This window comes from Chelmon rostratus, chromosome 20 (assembly GCF_017976325.1).
Source record: "Chelmon rostratus isolate fCheRos1 chromosome 20, fCheRos1.pri, whole genome shotgun sequence".
NCBI lineage: Eukaryota > Metazoa > Chordata > Actinopteri > Chaetodontiformes > Chaetodontidae > Chelmon > Chelmon rostratus.
The window spans coordinates 19,443,010-19,460,468 of NC_055677.1; the positions used below are offsets into that span (position 1 = coordinate 19,443,010).

The 17,459-nt window shown below is 41.5% G+C and overlaps 1 protein-coding gene across 1 annotated transcript in view; it reads right to left on the reverse strand.

Annotated features, from left to right (window-relative positions):
• Window positions 1–808, reverse strand: part of vstm2a (V-set and transmembrane domain containing 2A) — a 68,088-nt gene extending 67,280 nt beyond the window's left edge. The window contains exon 1 of the mRNA XM_041961852.1: window positions 730–808. Coding sequence (XP_041817786.1) covers window positions 730–808 — 79 coding nt within the window. The remainder of the gene's footprint in view (window positions 1–729) is intronic.
• Window positions 809–17,459: the final 16,651 nt, after the last annotated feature.

The following is a 17,459-nucleotide window of genomic DNA, read 5'->3' on the forward strand; positions in this document are numbered from 1 at the left end:
AATAAATGAGTTTGGTTTGAGGGAGGCTAAAAGGGGAATGTAGCCTGAAGGAGAGCGGTGGCGACGCGGAGAGGAAGACTTCGTGCGTGCAAACTTTCACACGGAGCCACCATTTCAATGCAGCCGCGTTCACACTAGTTATAGGTTCATGCGACCTTTTCTGTGGTTTGGGAAGGCGGCTGTAAGGAGGAAGGGGAGCACAGGGGCAGTTTGAAAGCGTAGTCGGGTGAAGCAGGGCGGGCTGTGCGCATGGATGCGGACGGCGGCTCTCAGCACGGCTGTCCGCGGTGCTGAAATCCGCGGCTCACTTTTTAAAGCGAGGAGCCTCTGGAAAGAAGTTCTGCTTCTTCACCAGCAGATCCATTTCCCGGCATGAAAGAACATGCGAGGGGGGCAAAAAAGAGCTAGAGCCGTGTCCTCCACACGACGTGAAACGACTTGATTTCAAACAATCACCAGTTGCATTTTTTTTTTTTTTTTGTCACCACGGGGTTAAAAACGCAGCCTTCTCCATCTTTCCTCGCGTGCTTTCACCCCCTTCCCCGTCTTTATCACCCGTCCACCTCACTTTAAACATGCCCCGTTTTGCTCCAAACAGCCTCCTTCGCCTCTCCAGAAAGGCTGCGCACTTTTAACACTTCCCCGCACCGAGCAGCCTCCACCATGCGGGGCAGCGAGCCCGGCACGATGACGCCGACGCGCGCTGCCAGCAAAATGTGCAATGCTTACCTTCAAAGGAGAATCCCAACTGCACACAAAACCCGGCTAAGAAAACAAATCCAACAGTATCATGAGAGGTCCACATCATTCCAATGTTAGAGGGGTCGATTTTTTTTTTACATCAGCCGAAGGAGGGGGAAAAAGACGAATCTCTCCAAAAAAAAATTAGCCTTCACGCCAGCAAAATCAAACAGTTGCTGGGCGAGTGTGTTTAAACGGAGATTGCCGAAGGTGGAACATGCTGCAAAACTACAGCTCGTCGCCGGCGAAGTTCTTTTATTCCCCTCTCCGTCTCTCTGCAGGAGAGACTGTCGACTGGCTGGCTGCACTGTAGTCTGCGAAATAACCGGGCTGCGGTCTTCGTCTGCGCTACCGGAGAGACGTCAGTCTCGTGGATCACTGTGGCATCCGCACACTCCACACACCTCTGCAAGCGCAGTCCTCATCCGGCCCCTCGCTGTCACCTTGACCGCTCGATTTAAAAATGCGCCGCGCATTTCAGCGGCAAACGCGCCGAGGCTCGCTGCATATTTATGAAGGGTCTTTATTTTTGAAACGTCTGTATAATGAGCGCCAAATGACGGGGGGGGGGGGGGGGGGGGGTGCTGTTTGCTTCTACACTTTTTACATGACAGATGTTTAAAGGTCCTCTACCAAAGCTACTAATTAACAAAACAGAAACAAGCAGAATATAAAGCGCTCCCCCTCAAAGACATGATTTAGTGTGGGAGTGTCCAACAGTTATGCAGTCAGAGTCACTCTACAGTCAGCCTTAGAAGCTATAAAACAATATTGTGGCATTAGATTGGAGCAAACGGGGGGGGGGGGGCAAGTGCAGGGCAAGCACAGCATGTCCTGAGTCATTAAGACAGAAGAGATCCTGCTGGAATATTATTAGTCTCCCGGGTGGACCGAGAACACTTTGCCCTTTGTTGCAATGGGCACAAATTGTGCCATTCCTAATATTCGTTCTTAATTGATTCAGAGGCCGGTCAGGGATCGTCCTTTTGGGACAAGCACTTTTCTCCTCCATCAACACCAGCGTCCGGGGGCAGAGGAATTAAAGTGACTGGTCTAAAGTCAGCTGGATAATCACTGGTCCCTGCTGTCAGCAGACTGGCGACTGTACTTTGAGCATTAACGTTACACCTGGCAACACACTGTGATTTCACTGGTAGAAGTAAAACACAAACATTCACTTGGATGTAGGTGATGCGCTGCTCTGTCAGTGAGAAACATGTAATGAAAATGAACTAATAGTATAACAGAGCTGTGTTTTTCAAATGCCATAAACACGTTCAAACTGGAAAACGTAAGATAGTGATGACTATGATTTTTAACAATATTTATTTATTGCTTGTTTCAGAGTCTAACATTTTCCCACTGCCAGTCCCTCCTTCATATGTGGCATATGTTGCACTGTGGGAAAGAATTGTTCATGACAAACTACAGCCATCTTCAGTCTATCAGCTTTGTGCTAGTTTTTACTGTCAGCCAGTTCCTGTTTTTAAGGATTTTTGAGAGGCGAATCTACTGCCTTTATTTTGACAGGGGACAGTGAAGATGTGACAGGAAATGAGGATGGAGCGATGAGGGCTCACGTGCAAGAAAGGTTCCTGAGGCATTAAGATTACACGATCAGCATATTGAACGATGGGTTCACGTTTTTTTTGTACAAGTCCATCTTAAAGCAGTACTCCCATGCCCATATGCACACCGAGAGAGTTACTGGTCTCTGGAATTGCTCCTCTTGTCCATACTGGCTGCTGCAAAGACATTTCAAAATCAATTCCAGTGTAATGAGGGACTTTTGGAATGAAATCCCCTGTTTGTCATTTAATGGAAAGCCTTTTCTTGCTGAAGCGAGCCGGAGGGATAGTAACACATCGAGGCAACATGTGAGCTTTACCTGAGCTGAAAGGCCTGTGCATTTCGTCCCCCATCATTTCTGTTGACATATCTACAGGGAGGGATCCCTTTGTGTGGACAGGAGGATCGATCACAGCAACCAATAACCCTTTAAATGTCTCAAAAAAAGGCGAATGTGTACTTTAATTCTCGTTAGCAATTAGAGTTTCCAGCCAACTGGAGGAAAAAGCACAGATGGCCACGTGCACAGTAATACTGACGTGGTGAAATCATTCAACCTCCAAACTGACTTTTTAATAAAAACAGGGTTTAAATCTTTTCTTGATAACATTGTTGTATATTCCAAACAGTCAGTGTAGAGGTTTAAGGGGAAAAACCACCTCCAGGTATTATTCATCAATCGTTATCGTCAAGGTAACTCGATGATGTGCCGTTTTGAGAGTGAACAGGCAAGAAATTTATATGCCTTCAGGTTTTTTAATGGATTAATGACATAAGCTTCGATTTATGCCAATAAATTCAAAGTGAAAATCATGAACACAAAATGAGATGTATAATATTCATATGTATTATTTTTCCTACAATGCATTCGCAGATCTTTTACTTTACCACGTTGTCGTGTCTGCAGAAGGGGACATGTGATGGCAGAATTGTCGGCCTTCAGAAATAAACCATCACTGCAGCTCTCTTTGGAGGTGGAACATGCCGCCTCTTGCTAACTACACCTGGAAGTGTGGAGAGGTCACGCTAGGCCAGGCCACATAAAGGGTTCTCAGAAACTTCAATTCAAAATACATCACTTTCAGAGTCCCTTAAAAATGCTCCAAACCTTTTAATTTCCGCATTAATTAGAAACATAATTATTTTATGAATAAATTATAAATGTAAGGTGTCATTAAAGGATTAAGCCAAATAGCATCATGCAGTAGCAAAAAGTGAATTAACTGAAAGTAACTGAAAATGGTATAAAATGTGGATGATATTTGGTCAGTTTTAAGGATTCTTTCTTCTTCAAACTCCCTTAAACTCTGCCAATAATCCATTAAAACTTGATGACGTATCACAAGCCGTCAGTTTATCGATCATGTTGCGAGCTGTGTGTGTACGTGAAGGCCACGCTGTGGTCGGCCTCTGCTTCTTGTCACGTCAAAGTCATCTGAGCAGAGAAATCAGATGTTGACATCCGACAGCCAGTGGTTCGTCCTCTTCTCAGAGGCACGTCACTGCGTAATGAGGGCACTTTGGGAGTCTCCTTGGAATCAAGTGACTCCTCAGCATACGGCCACAAAATGCACAGTAACACTGACCTCTTCAAGATGGAGTCCGTTTATGTGAGAGTTTGCTGTTCATTTTAATTGTAATTCTATTTCATTTAATGATCTGACTCATTAATAGTGGAGCTGATTTTTATTTCAAAAGATATATTGTGAATTGTCTGCTTATTTATTTGTTCTATACAGCACTCTTTCATATATATTACTGTCTCTTTAAAGAATTTTGACTGGAGTCAAATCATGTCTCTGCTGTTCTTATTAATAATGATTATTCAGTTAGTGACTCACAGTAGTTTCCAAATTCATTCAAATAAGTGATGATCATTTTTTAAAATCTTATTTTAAAAGTGCGTAATGAAATACTCTGTTTGAATCAGAATGCTGCAGTAAAGTCCTTTACCGAAGAATGAATTTGTTTTCTCCGGCTTATATATGAACTAACATAGATTACCATTATGATTTTGATAAGCTGACAGTCAAATCATTCAAATCCTTTAGCTGTAACTGCATGAATGAGTTTTCTTTAAGTAGAAGAACAATTTACAACTTTCGATATCATTTTCATATATTTCAAAGCCTTAAAAATCCTCTAAATACACTAAAACAACACATAAGTATCTAAATGTTATACGAAAAGGGAGAAAACCAATTTCTTGTGGCATTCATCAGCGAAAGGAGCTGGCTCTGTTTTTTTAGAATTCAGTTGTTCAAAAAGTCAAGAAGTTCAGTCTTTCACACTCAAAAAAAGAGAAAATGTTTGAACAGACTGGCATGTGATATTTGAAGGTTTGTTGACCCTGGCGTTGCTTTTGACACCAGAGAAGTTGTGCATTGTAACTGTGGTTTTGTTTGATGTAATTGGAATATTTTGTTTGGGGGGGGGGTTGCATAATGTTTTTTGGAATTGCTTAGACCAAAATCAATTTAAATACAAAAGGACCTTTTAAATCTGCCCACGTCTCTGCACATAGTTTGGCATGTCATTAGCTGGAAATCTGCAGCAGAATCACTATTACAGAAAATACAAATATTTCATCATTTATGGAAGAAAGAGTAAGAAATGACTGACAGATAAAAAAAAAAAGAAAATCTGTTAGCGATGCTGTAAAAACAATGGAGCCTCTCCTCAACCATCGCATGCAAATCTTATTTTGTATCCCAATACTCTGATATGGCAGGTCGTACTTGTTTGATTAAAGGAATGACTCAGTGTTGGGTTATGAGCAAACAAACCATGGCAGCAGAGTCACTGTGTTCCAGATAACACATGATTTGGTTCCTGTTCCTGATGTCTGTTTGCTTCAATCCTTCCTTTCATCTGTACACTGTTTTTTCTCCAACCAAAGAAGAAAAACAGCTGCATCAGTGGTTCGTTTGAATGCCTGAATATGACATATTTATGCTTAGCTGACAAGGACATCTAGCAGCTGTGTGAATTATGACTCTTTCCTGTCAAGAGCAAAGGCAGAAGTAGCAACACATTGTTATAGAGCCATAAAACCCTGAGCTAAATTAACCCACAAAAGAGCCCCAAGGCAAAAAGGAGCAGTGAGCCCCTGCTGACCTTGCTTCTCTTCTGCTGCATACGTACAAAATTATTCGGTGGAGGTAATAAGTCACGAAGATCCTCTGAAATAGTGCGTCTCTTCTTAAAACAGTGTTAATTTTCTTTATGATCTTAAAAGAGGTCATGCTTGGGTGTTTTTTTTAGGCTGCAGAAAACACTGCAGTGCATGGATCAGTGCACTCTTAGTTGTAAATAAAGTACAAATGTATTGAGGAGTATGTACCTTGTAAGCACAATATAGTCACAAATAACGAAGGCCTTAAAAATAGATTTGATCCTGCGGCAGTTCGACAACAATAGACCTTCAAACTAAGTAATTGAGATTTCTTCTTGATCTTCTTGTGATAAAACATACTTAATAATAATGTTTCACTCTGTGTTTTCCTTTAGTGATGCATACAGCATTCCCAGGCAAATTAACGATTAATCAAATCACAAACTAATCGTCACAAATCAAACCTGGAACTTTTGGGGCACCTGAGGGCCATGGGGCCCAGGGCAGTGGTCAATTTTACCCAGTTGGTAATCCACCTTTGGACTCACAACGAAGCAGCAGAAGTGGAGATATTGTCGTTTTTATTCCATACATTACCACAACATGACCAGATTGGAGCTACCGGTGTGGTCTGCTAGTGTAACTAGCAGCTGCCAGTGTGAAATGACAGAAATGACACATGTTGTGGTCTTTGAAGGCTGCACTGTTTATTATTGAGGAGACTGAGTTCATGTTGTCTGGAAATTTGGGGGCAAACTTGGTGTTTTTAGCATCCTTTGTAGCATTTACAATCTCCCATTAAAGGCCAACCCTAGATGAGCACTTAGTTATTCTAACCTATGGATTCCATTATTTTTTACACTCAACATATTTGACTGTGTATATTCAACAATGTATTCATATGTGATATTGGACAAAGGATCTGAAGGCGCAGCCAGGGAAGAGGATTGTCTGGTCTGGGGACCTCATAATTGCATCGTTTCTGAAGATGATGCTGTTCTGCTGCTTTCATCAGACTGTGACCTTCAGCAAACGCTGGCATGGTGTGAAGTGGATGGGATGAGAATCAGCACCTCCAAATCTGAGGCCACGGCTCTCTGCTGGAATAGCTGTATTGCTCCTTCTGGGTTGAGTTGCTGTCCCAAGTGAAGCATCCTGGGGTCTGGTTCACAACTGATGGTAAAAGGTAGCATGAGACGGACAGGAGGATTAGTGCAGCAGTGTCGTCTTTGTTGCAGCCATCACCTATAGTCATCTTTGGATAGTGACCCGGAGAACGAGATATACATGGTTGAAATGAGTCTGGCCGACCTACAGACAGAGCGAGGAGATCAGACATCCAGAGGAAGCTCGGAGTAGAGCCAGTGTTCCACTGCATCACAAAGAGACAGCGGAGGTGGCTCAGGCATCTGATCAGGATGCCTCCTGGGCACCTTCCCTCTGAGGTTTTCTGCCAACGTCCAACTGGTAGGAGACCCCGGGGTTGATCCAGAACTCACCGAAGGGCTTATCTGGCCTGGGAACACCTCGGGATCCGCCAGGAGGAGCTGGAAAGAGTTGCTAGAGTTGCTTAGCCTGCTGCCACCATGACCCAGTGGAAAAGCGGAAGACACTAGATGGATGTATAAAAATTCAATTTATTTAAATTTCTGTCACCAGAATTGTTTTTCCTGTCAGAGTGTGGGAGACTTCAACCTTATTGACCTTCGTGGTGCAAGATAAACTTTACAGACAATATAATTGGCTGATTAACTGAATAAATAAAGCATTTTACAGACTTTAATTTTTGTGTCTTCCAGGAAATAGAGGAGACTCGGACAGCTGACCTCATTATTTCTAAAATCTTGGCTCGTGTCTCGTTTTTGTTCGTTTTTAAACAGGCTTTTAATCTGTTTGAGGAAGAGCATCCGCAGCTACAGTGTCGCAGGTTTTTGTGTGCCGATGTTCAGCTGCTGCAGACATTGATCATTTGGATAAAAAGTCAAACCTTTAAAGCGAAGCCATGTCACCTCTGCCACAGCAGACCTCAGTGCTTCTCCGCTGTCAAGAAATACCATCTGCCCTGCCAGTACAATAGCCATTAAGCAGCGAAACCACAGTTTAGCTGGTTCCCTGCCAGCATGCATTTTGTCAGCCTGAGCACACTCCACCAGGCTCGCTGAGTGCAACAGAGTGCATCAAAAAATAATTAAACACTTTTTCCAGGGTGATGATGCAAGCAGTAATTAATTGCCTTTGCATTCAGTAATGTTCATTAATGTGACTGCCACAATAATAATACTTTCTACTAAACTGTCTCATCTCTCGTTATCTTGCTTCCCAAGGTTTCACGGTTATAATATCTGGTTGTGGAGAACAACTAGCATGTCAATAAGACCCAAAGCCCCGAACAGCCAGTGTCGTAGTGCACAGTGAGCGATAGCTACAATACTAATGTGTAGTGAATTTACTTGAGCTGCTTATTTTGGCTTCACTGCTCGAATCTATCTCTCTTTTTTTTTTTTTTAAGTTGGATGGTAGTCAGTTCTTCTTCCCATCATCAACAGTGATGAGCAGTGAGCAGTGTGAGAGGTGTCTCAGGGAAGCCTGAAGTGTCTTTTTACCTTTGATGTTGCAAGAATGTCATTGGTGAAAGATATAGTTTAGCTGAGCCTGTGTGGTAAATATAAGAGAGAAAACAGCTACACACCGAATAGAGACTAATGAGTTTGTTCATTTGATGAAATCATAAAAAAAGATTTTTCATAGAATTTTGTATTTTATGTGCCCCTGTAGGGAAATATTCTTGTTCTTTTTTTTTTTTTTTTTTTTCCTGACCCTTTTTACAAGCAGTCCAGAGGTCAGGGTCAGCTACAAAACAGCACCACTGAGGCCAGAGGGATTTGACCTGCGGTTGGCTTTAGTCAAGATATGTGCAACCTTAGACTGCGGTTCAAGAGGATGTCACCCACAGGTCTGTGAAGGAAGGCTGGATGGGATGAGAAACCATCAAGGCTGACAGTGACAGGCTGACACCTGTCAGTCAAACATCACAGCGCACTTTAAAGATGCTGAAGATGTTTATCTTTCAAAACAGCTCAGAAATGAATATAATCATAAGAAACTGTGCATTTTTTGGAGGCTATACATGAGTAGGACAGTGTATGTAGGGCTGAGTCAAAATCAGATACTGTGAGTGTGTTCATGCTAATAAAGGACTATGTCACCCAGTGCATCAGGGTGGCTCATTATCAGTGTTTCCTTTGCATCGTCAAGTGAATTTGAAGCAAACTTCTGAAATGTTGCAAATAGGGAAAACAAAGAGCAAAAATGCAAATCAGGCTTATTTCCATCAGCTGGTGTGGAGCGGATAAACTAGGCCACACAAACCATAAATTAATCAGAAGTTAGTAGTATAGGTCATGCATGGCTGCAGTAAGGGAACAGAACCTGTTGTTTGCCAACCACCAATGAATCTCACAGATGAAAAAGAAGAAGAAACAAAGTTAGTGGAGCCTTTTTGTGCATCACGGGAATGATGGCAACAATGGAAGCAGCTTCTTCTTCTCCTCTCGGAGCAGAAACAGTTGATTTCAATGTGAGCTAAATGTTTGCTTAGTCAGAGGCTATTCAGAAAGAAATGGTTGCATCTCTCATTAAGTCTATTGACTCGTTCAAAAAAGGCAAAAAACGTTTTGCTCAGAAATGAAGAAAGCTTTTGTCACATTTTGCTTTTTCCATCAACCATTTCTAATGCTCTCCTTCAAAATACACATAAAAGTATGTTGATGGATGTATGAATTGACTTTATATCCCTGTAGTGGAACAAAGACCACAGCAGGTCAATTCATGATTTGACTGCATGTTTTTTCAAGAGCTTAAAACCACTGACTGCTGGTGCTTATCAGTATTGTTCTAAAACCTGTGGGGCTTCAGCGGCTAGTCAATATTAGTCTTTTGTGCAAACTGGACACTGGTAGGGTTCGCATTGTAGAGAGAGTCAGTGTTTACAGGCAGACTCCGTCAGTTCAATTGTTCTACTCTCACTACACAGCGCTGCTACCCTCAGTGGGTGTCTTCATATGAGATGGTATGATGGCAAAGCAGTAGAAACCAAACGGCTGAAACACAAAACAAGCAAAAGCCTCGTTAGATGTGGTAACATGAATATTTTAAAGTGCAATTATATGTCTATAATGCAGGCATGAAGCCAGTACAATGCTGAAAGCAGCATGTAATGTTTGTTTTAGGGTTTTTTGTTGTTGTTGTTTTGTTTTTTTGTTTTTTTGTTTTTTTTTTGGTTACTTGGGCAGTGGGACAAGCTGAAATCACATGTTAATAATCATATAACATTATTAGCTTATGCAGTTGTTATGGCGGACGTGTTATTTAGTTACACGTCATCAGATACAGAACAACAATATCTTGCATCAATATTCACTCTCTTTTAGCTCTGTTGTGAGCTCTACCAACTTCAGAGAGAATATTTGGCTTTACTGCTATGTGCTACACTTTGTTCACCAGCTGGTCTCTAACAGTGCCTGTCTGCTGTTTGGTGTGTGGCTTTATAAGAGCTTCTTCCATGAAGACAGCCGCCTGCCGCCGCTGCCTGAGCTCTCAGAATGAACAAAAACATGACTTTTGCATGCCGCAAAACCAAAAAAAAAAGAGCTGAAACACAGTAAAATGCTTCACATACTTGTCGGGAGCTGCAGAGTGAGTGTCACATGTTATACAGGTACACCCTTTTGACTTGTTTTTAATAAAAAATATGGATTGGTGTAGCTTTAATTTTGGTCAAAAACAGATATTCCAACAATATTGTTTTCTGAAGACCAATCCAGACGTTACAAAGCTCCATTTAGGGTTCAAATGGCACAATTCCTATGGAACGTCTGCATAGCATTTTGTATAAAAGACACTTTAATGGAAGAAAACTACATATAATATACAGCTTCAAAACTGTGAATTAGCTAACCCATATTTAACTGAGCTCCACACATGAAATTCCATACAAAACAGAAAAAGGGCACTGACTCACACTCAACGCTGACTCACCTTTAGAGTTAGACAGATTAAAAGCTGTCAGTGCCTGAAACACTTTTGTCTAACTTTAATGAAGCTTGAACATATCTTTTCTGTCAAGTTTATCCGTTCTCTGCATGTTTGCGTGGCTTTGAGTAACAGTTCAGATCAGAAGAGATAAGATAAGATAATATCAACTTTATTGAACCCCAGATGGGGAAATTTGGTGTTACAGGCAGCGTCAAAAAAAAAAAAAAAAAAAAAAAAAAAAAATAGCAAAGGCAATAAGAAACACAAAATATGAAATAAGAAAATACAAAATAAGAAGTTGACTATGTATATGTACATTTTATACAAAAGACTATAGAAAATATGTTGCCAATAGAAAGTACAGGTATTGAAACAAAAATTGCACATGGTTATAGATTAATTAAGTACTTGCTCTATTGCATATGTGTGTGTGTGTGTGTGTCACAGATGTGTCACAGTGGAAATAAAAATGTATATGCAGAGTGTAGTATTTATGTAATATTGCACAGGTTATAGCAGGAATGAGATAGAAGGATGTTTTACAGTAGTGCAAAGAAAAAGAGTATGTGTGTGGGGACACAGTGCTACATTATACAAATGGGTTGAATAACCTGACGGCTGTTGGTATGAAGGACCTGCGATAGCGTTCCTTCTTACAAGGTGGATGCATGTTTGTTAATGAAGGAGCTGCTGAGGGCCCCCACTGTGTCAAATGAATCAGTATGGTTGCAAAAGGGGATGACCTGGACAACAAGAGGTATCTATTGTAGAGTCCTGAGATCTCTGGCTAAGCTGCAGAGCAGTCACTGATAAATGATCGTGCAGGTCATCACGACGATCTAGGGAACAAGGCATGTGTTTAGGTATAAAAGGACCCCAGAACATAAAAAAGAACATTAATAATTCATGGGCCTCCTTAGATGTGTTTTCTAATCCTGAAAGATCATGTCTCACTCTGTTTATTAATCTGGTTTTCAGTGATGAAGTCGCACAGAACTGCCGAAATCCTTCATCTCTACTCCCGACCCACTCTGTTTCTCCTGCTGCTCAGACATGCAAAGGATGATTTATAATCTCAGTTTGTCACATGAGTCTTTTTGTCGTTTTGACCGTCATTTCTATCAGTAACAACACTGTGTTCACAACAGTTAGATCTACAGGCGGGGCCAGACAACAATCAGACTGCAGAAGCAAAGACTAACAGTTAACGTATTACCCAAACTATCCACTGCAGACATCCAGAACAGTTCACAGTTCAGACTTTAACTTTGCTCAACAGTACTTAGCCATGTGCGCACAGTTTTCCAACAATGATGGCATAGTTCGCAAGATTTCAGCTGTGCTTTTCCCTTGAGGTAAAGTGGTCTACGTAACCTGTCTAGACTGTTGTTCACTCTTGGATGCATTCTGTCTTTTCTTTTTTTTTTTTTTGCCATTGTTGAGATTTCTCCATGTCTCAGCAGTCAGCCTGGTGAGTACGGTGTCACTGGTCGCAGTGTGATTAAAACAATGAAAATCGGGGTCTCAGCCTGCGTTTGCTCCATCTTCTCCTCTGCGTCGAGGGTGTCCACGAGTCCATGATCGTCCTCCCTGGTATTCATGATATACAGGAGGTTTTGTGGTCCAGCTCCTATCACCGAGCAACGACACATCACACACATATGGTCAGAATATGAATTTTGCATCAAGTTTTATTCTTAAAACACACTTTATTGTTATTTTAGTTGTTTGTCCTGCAGACCCCTGGAACAGACCTTGATACTGCATAACTTTTACCATGTCAGTTGTCCTTTTTGCTTTTCTTTTCTATTAATCAGTATTTGTCATCCACAAGTGTGGTTAACAAGACACAAAGGTTAAGTGAAAGTGTTTTTCTATCTGTACGTGACGCACACTGGACCACTCGTGAATGTCTTTTGCATCTAAGAGAGAATTCTAAATACGAGGAAACTGGTGAATGCCACAAATTCTCTTGACATCACGTGTGTGCGACTCAAGAACAAATCTATTCATGTGAGCAGTTTTTACATTCGGTCCAATTTCCTTCTATTCCTCTATAACAGGGGTGGGAACCTTTTTCCTATCAAGGGCCCTTTCAATTTTTATAGCATCCTTCGAGGGCCATACTAAAGTGCTGAACACATATATCACACTATCCTCTCATAAGATGGCTGGAACGGCTCCTTTTCTGCGAGGCGTGTGCTTCAGGTGGTGGGGATGATGATGATGATACTTGCGGCTGGTTTTCCTTCGTTCACACAGCTGACCTGACAAATGAGATATTTGTGTGGAATCAGTGTATTGTGAAAAGCCTTCTCCCCAGTCCTTGATCTTATCAGCAGTGATTGAGGCGAAAGCGATCAGTGGCGATAGAAACCTGTAAGCCTCTCTCTGGCCATAATGCAAAGCCAGCCGCACATCAATGAAAGCATCTCATCAGACATTTATGCTATCAGCTTCGCGGCAAATCCGTTTGAATGCGCTGAACACCAGGTATAATTACAACCTGTGATGATAAATAATCTCTTCGGCAGAGTTAGGGGGACACTTTTCACTGCCAATGCATGTGATGAGGTAAACGATAGCAGCGGGAAAATAGTGGCACTGTTTCTTAGTTAATGCTAATTACATGCCTCAGCACGGTGGATTTCAGCAAGCTCGCTATATTTTTTTGACAGTTTCATGCTGTAAATCAGAGGCCCCAGCTCTCTGTGTGTTTAATGAAATAATATGGAGCAATATTAGAAGGGTGAGGAAATATATTTTTAAGCCTACAGAGGTTGGACTCTTCTGAGAGTAGCAAATACTTACATACATATATTAATTAGTGGTAGATTTTATGATACCGCTTGTTAAAGATGGTTTTCTGTATAAGGTACAACTAATTTAGTCTTTATTAATGATTAATACATTATTTACTGTTCCACAGATGAGTTACCATCCCTTAATGCAAATAACTCTTAGATTATAGAACAGCTCTGTCACGCTGCTGTAAATCATTAACACGTGGTTTTCACTTTCTAACAAGCCATCAAGTCTGCAGTTCTGAATAGTCGCACAGTAAGTCATTCATAAATGTTCACAGGTTTCTCCCTGTCTGAGGGCCCACAACAAAAAACAGTCATTATCAAAGTGTTGCTACAACTATTCATGAAGCCTGCAGTTGTAAATGTTAACGAGTGGTTATTACAAGCTTTTAGTTGGAGGTGTCTTCCTGGTGAACAACAAGCAGTAAAAAGACAAAGCAAATGTCCTTCAGCAAGAGGAGGACATTGCAGCGAGGACACGTTCTGACCAAAAATAACGGCTTTGTCATGACCCGTGCTGTGCACACCAGTTTTTTGTTGAAGATTCCCCTTGTGTGTTGTCTTTGGCTGGTTTTATTTGAAGGTTCATGTTATGTTTCTTTGTTTGCTTTACTTCCTGTGTTTTCCCGTCCTTGTGATTGTCTGATCGTTTTCACCTGTGTGTCATTAGTGTTTCTGCCTTGTGTATATAAGTCCGTGTCTTCCCCCCAGTCTTTGTCAGGGTGTTGTCTGTGTTACTGTTGCTGATCGAGAATCCTTGCCGTAGCCCTATAGTGAGTGTTTTTCGTTATCTTTGTTCATCACAGTGCCTCATGTCAGTGTTTTCTCTTGGTTTGTCTTTGTTCATGTCTGTGACATGTTTCCTTGTATTGTCACCTGTCATTCCACAGAAACCAGACAGTACAGTTTAAATGAAAGTGTGTGCATTTCACCACTGAAGGAAAAAAAAAATCAAAAAAATTATTCTATCACTACAGACGAAACAATGACTTTCCAAAAGCCATCAACTGTGTTTTTCTGGCAGGCTGGAATTTGTGCATCTGGTGCAAAACTAGTGAAAATAGATTCAGGGCGTTGCTGTCAGCCCTTACATGTGTAGAACGTAAAGAATCATGTATTCATTTCCCAGTAAACCTACAATATAAATTCAGTAAAAACGATGATCATAACCGCTATTGTTCTTGACTCTGGGGTGGCTTCACATAAGCTCTCCACTGCACGTGCAGAAAAGTAGTATCATGTGAGGAGTAAATCTGTTAGTGGCAGGTACAGATGCCAAATGAAAATTCAGCCCAACATAAAGTGTCTTGGAAGGTGTTGTTCTACCTCGAGCCTCTTGAGCAGCCTCAGTGCTGCTTGTCACAGACTCTGTGAACTCTGCTGAAGAGATCAACACCATTCTGTCAAAAGATTCCCTCATTTGGTGTTTTGATGGTGGTGATGGTGGTGGTGGTGGTGAGCACTCTCTAACACGTCGTTCTAAAGCCTCCCATAGGTGTTCAGCTAGGAGTTGAGATCTGACGACTGTGAAGGCTACCGTATATAATTCATGTCATTTCCATACTCATCAAAACCGTTCAGCGCTCTTTATGGAAGCATCTGCATTAGTTATGTTCTTCACTTTCTTTAAAATATATCAAGTCCAAGTATGTGACTGTGTCAGTGAAGAGTTAGCAGGGTTCCTCTACTGTAACCCAGCTCTAATGTTTGCATCCGTCAGGCCAGCAGACTAACAGGGGCAGAGAACCAAAGTCTTGTGATAGACAGGCAAACATGAGGCTGGACCTGTGTGAGTCCAGAGGGTGACACGCAGTCCTCCTGCATCATTAACCCAGTTTGTTGTGAGGACCTGCTGCCATTGTGAGGTTGTGTTTTTGGCATGCTGTGTTATCAGTAGTGATGGGGAGACTGATTGCAGCTGCACAAAGGGGGAGGAAATTTCCACAGCCCATCTATCACAGCTCCAGATAAACAGATGGAAGACTGTCGGCAGATACAGGCCGAGCACACTGCCTCCCCTGCTGTCCATTAAAGCTAAGGATTCAGTGGCTCAGGCAAAAAAGTTAAAGACGCACTCCAGGCCAGATTCTCTTTGTTATAAAAGAGGCCTTAATCAGTCTGTCCAAAGGACACTACCCATCACTGCTAATCCACACGTCATATAGATTCACACTGAATTTTGCAGTAAAGGCTGGGAGAATTCATTGTTAGAAATTTGGGAGCTTCACGCAGACATCTCCACTAACTCAACGTCAGCGTTTCTAAAACCCAAGACGACCCGTTTTAATCATGACTTTGACTCCGGTTTAACACTAACCAAGTGTTTTAGTTGCAGAGCCCTAACCTGAAGTCGACTGTAGATCATCTGCCACGACCACAATATTTCTTTAGAGTCAGATATTAAGCGAGGATTTCAAAAATATTCACAGTGGATGTAAATTTAGGGTTTTCAACTTTGTTTATGAAGCTCTTCATCTCTATCTGAACAACTTTTGGATGTCATGCACACACTTGGTAAAATACATAGAATCCAGGACGCTTTTATTAAACCTATAACTCAAGCAATCCCCAATGTCTTACTGATGCCATATGATTCATTCTAAGTTAAAGTTGGGTGAAGTTCCAGTAATTCAGTAATTCTGAGTCACTGAGAGTGTCAAAGTTTAATATTAGTAATAGAATTGAATTATATTTTACATTGAATTTATTATTACTGTTATTTTATTTAGCATGCTAAAATACAGGTCACTCTGCAGGTACACTCCTTATTTAACCTCACCAGGTATGTTCTGTACAGAAAACTTGTAATAATGAATGTTATTTCTGAAATGTTACAAGAGGCCTCTTTTTTTTTGTTTTGTTTTCTGCTTTACATCATGTACCGTTAAACCTTCAGCCGCTGCTGTTTGAAGATCAGAAGCACTCACAGCGTGTATACAAAGATGTTACTTTACACCACCAACACCCGAACACATCCAGCCGGACAGTGTGAAATCTGATGTGAGTGAACATACTGAGATACATTTCTAGAAATCTGATTAAAGTGATTTTTTTTCCAGACATGATAGAAGCATGATTTGTCACAATTTGACAACCATTGCTCCAATGACATTATTTTAAGGTCATCTAATTAATATTATCCAGAATAAATTCAAAGCAAATTCAATCCGGTTGTCATCATGTGGAGTAATTGGGACTCACTTACGAGGGTAAGATCGCGCTGTGTCTGATTTCCAATCCCATCAAAAAAAGAATGACAGCATTAATCGTTTCGAGCCTGGTCTCATTCCCAGAGCGTCATATACCAGCGCTGCGTCCTGTCCTTCTGATTCTCATACAGATGCTCACGCTACCTTTTACATCTGTATGAGATGCACCAGGCTGTCAGCTAACTCCAGTGTAAACCCATGCACAGCAACACTAGATGCTCAGAGCAACATGGCACAAAGAGAAGAAGAAAATCTGGGGTGGGGGTCGGAGTAAAGTGGCGGTTCTCTCTCAACCAGGAAGCTGGGGTTTGTGTCTACTTTGAGAAACCGAAAATGACCGATCTTTACTAAACCTAAGCAAGAAGTATTCTAAACTCAACTGCAAACTTTACAACATTAACAGCGTGTTAGAAAGGCTTCGGCCACGAACGCTTTATGCGTCACTGGGATGAGAACCTTGTGCTACCTCGTGTGTCTGTGTGAGACGCAGAGGTGTGTTAAAAAGTGTCGGTATTTGACACTCTGGGAATGAGAACAGGTTGTCATTTCAGCTTGTGTTCCAATACATCTGTTTACCTTCAAATGACAGCGGCCCCTAGTGGCTACAGCAACTGTGGCAGGAGACCACTGCATGAAAAAGAGCCTGTTTTTTCTCTCGGTCTGGACCGTGCATGACCAAACCATCTGTGTAAGTTGACTGACATACTGTTTGGAAATGAATGGAAAACAATGATCAGTGTCAAACACTGCAGCGCACCATGGATAACAGCAGCGTGTGTGATTCGTGGAGCAAATCCTCTGTCGTAAAAGAGGCCACAAAGTGCAAGATCGCTGCTTCTGTATAGTTCTCCAAAAGTTTTGTCGAAAATGTGACATTGCGTTGAAAATAAAACCATCATTTTGTCTTAGAAAATTGAAGTTCAACCAAGAAGCAGCATTCTATCCTTGAGACTGATCAGCACACACCTACACACACTGACACCG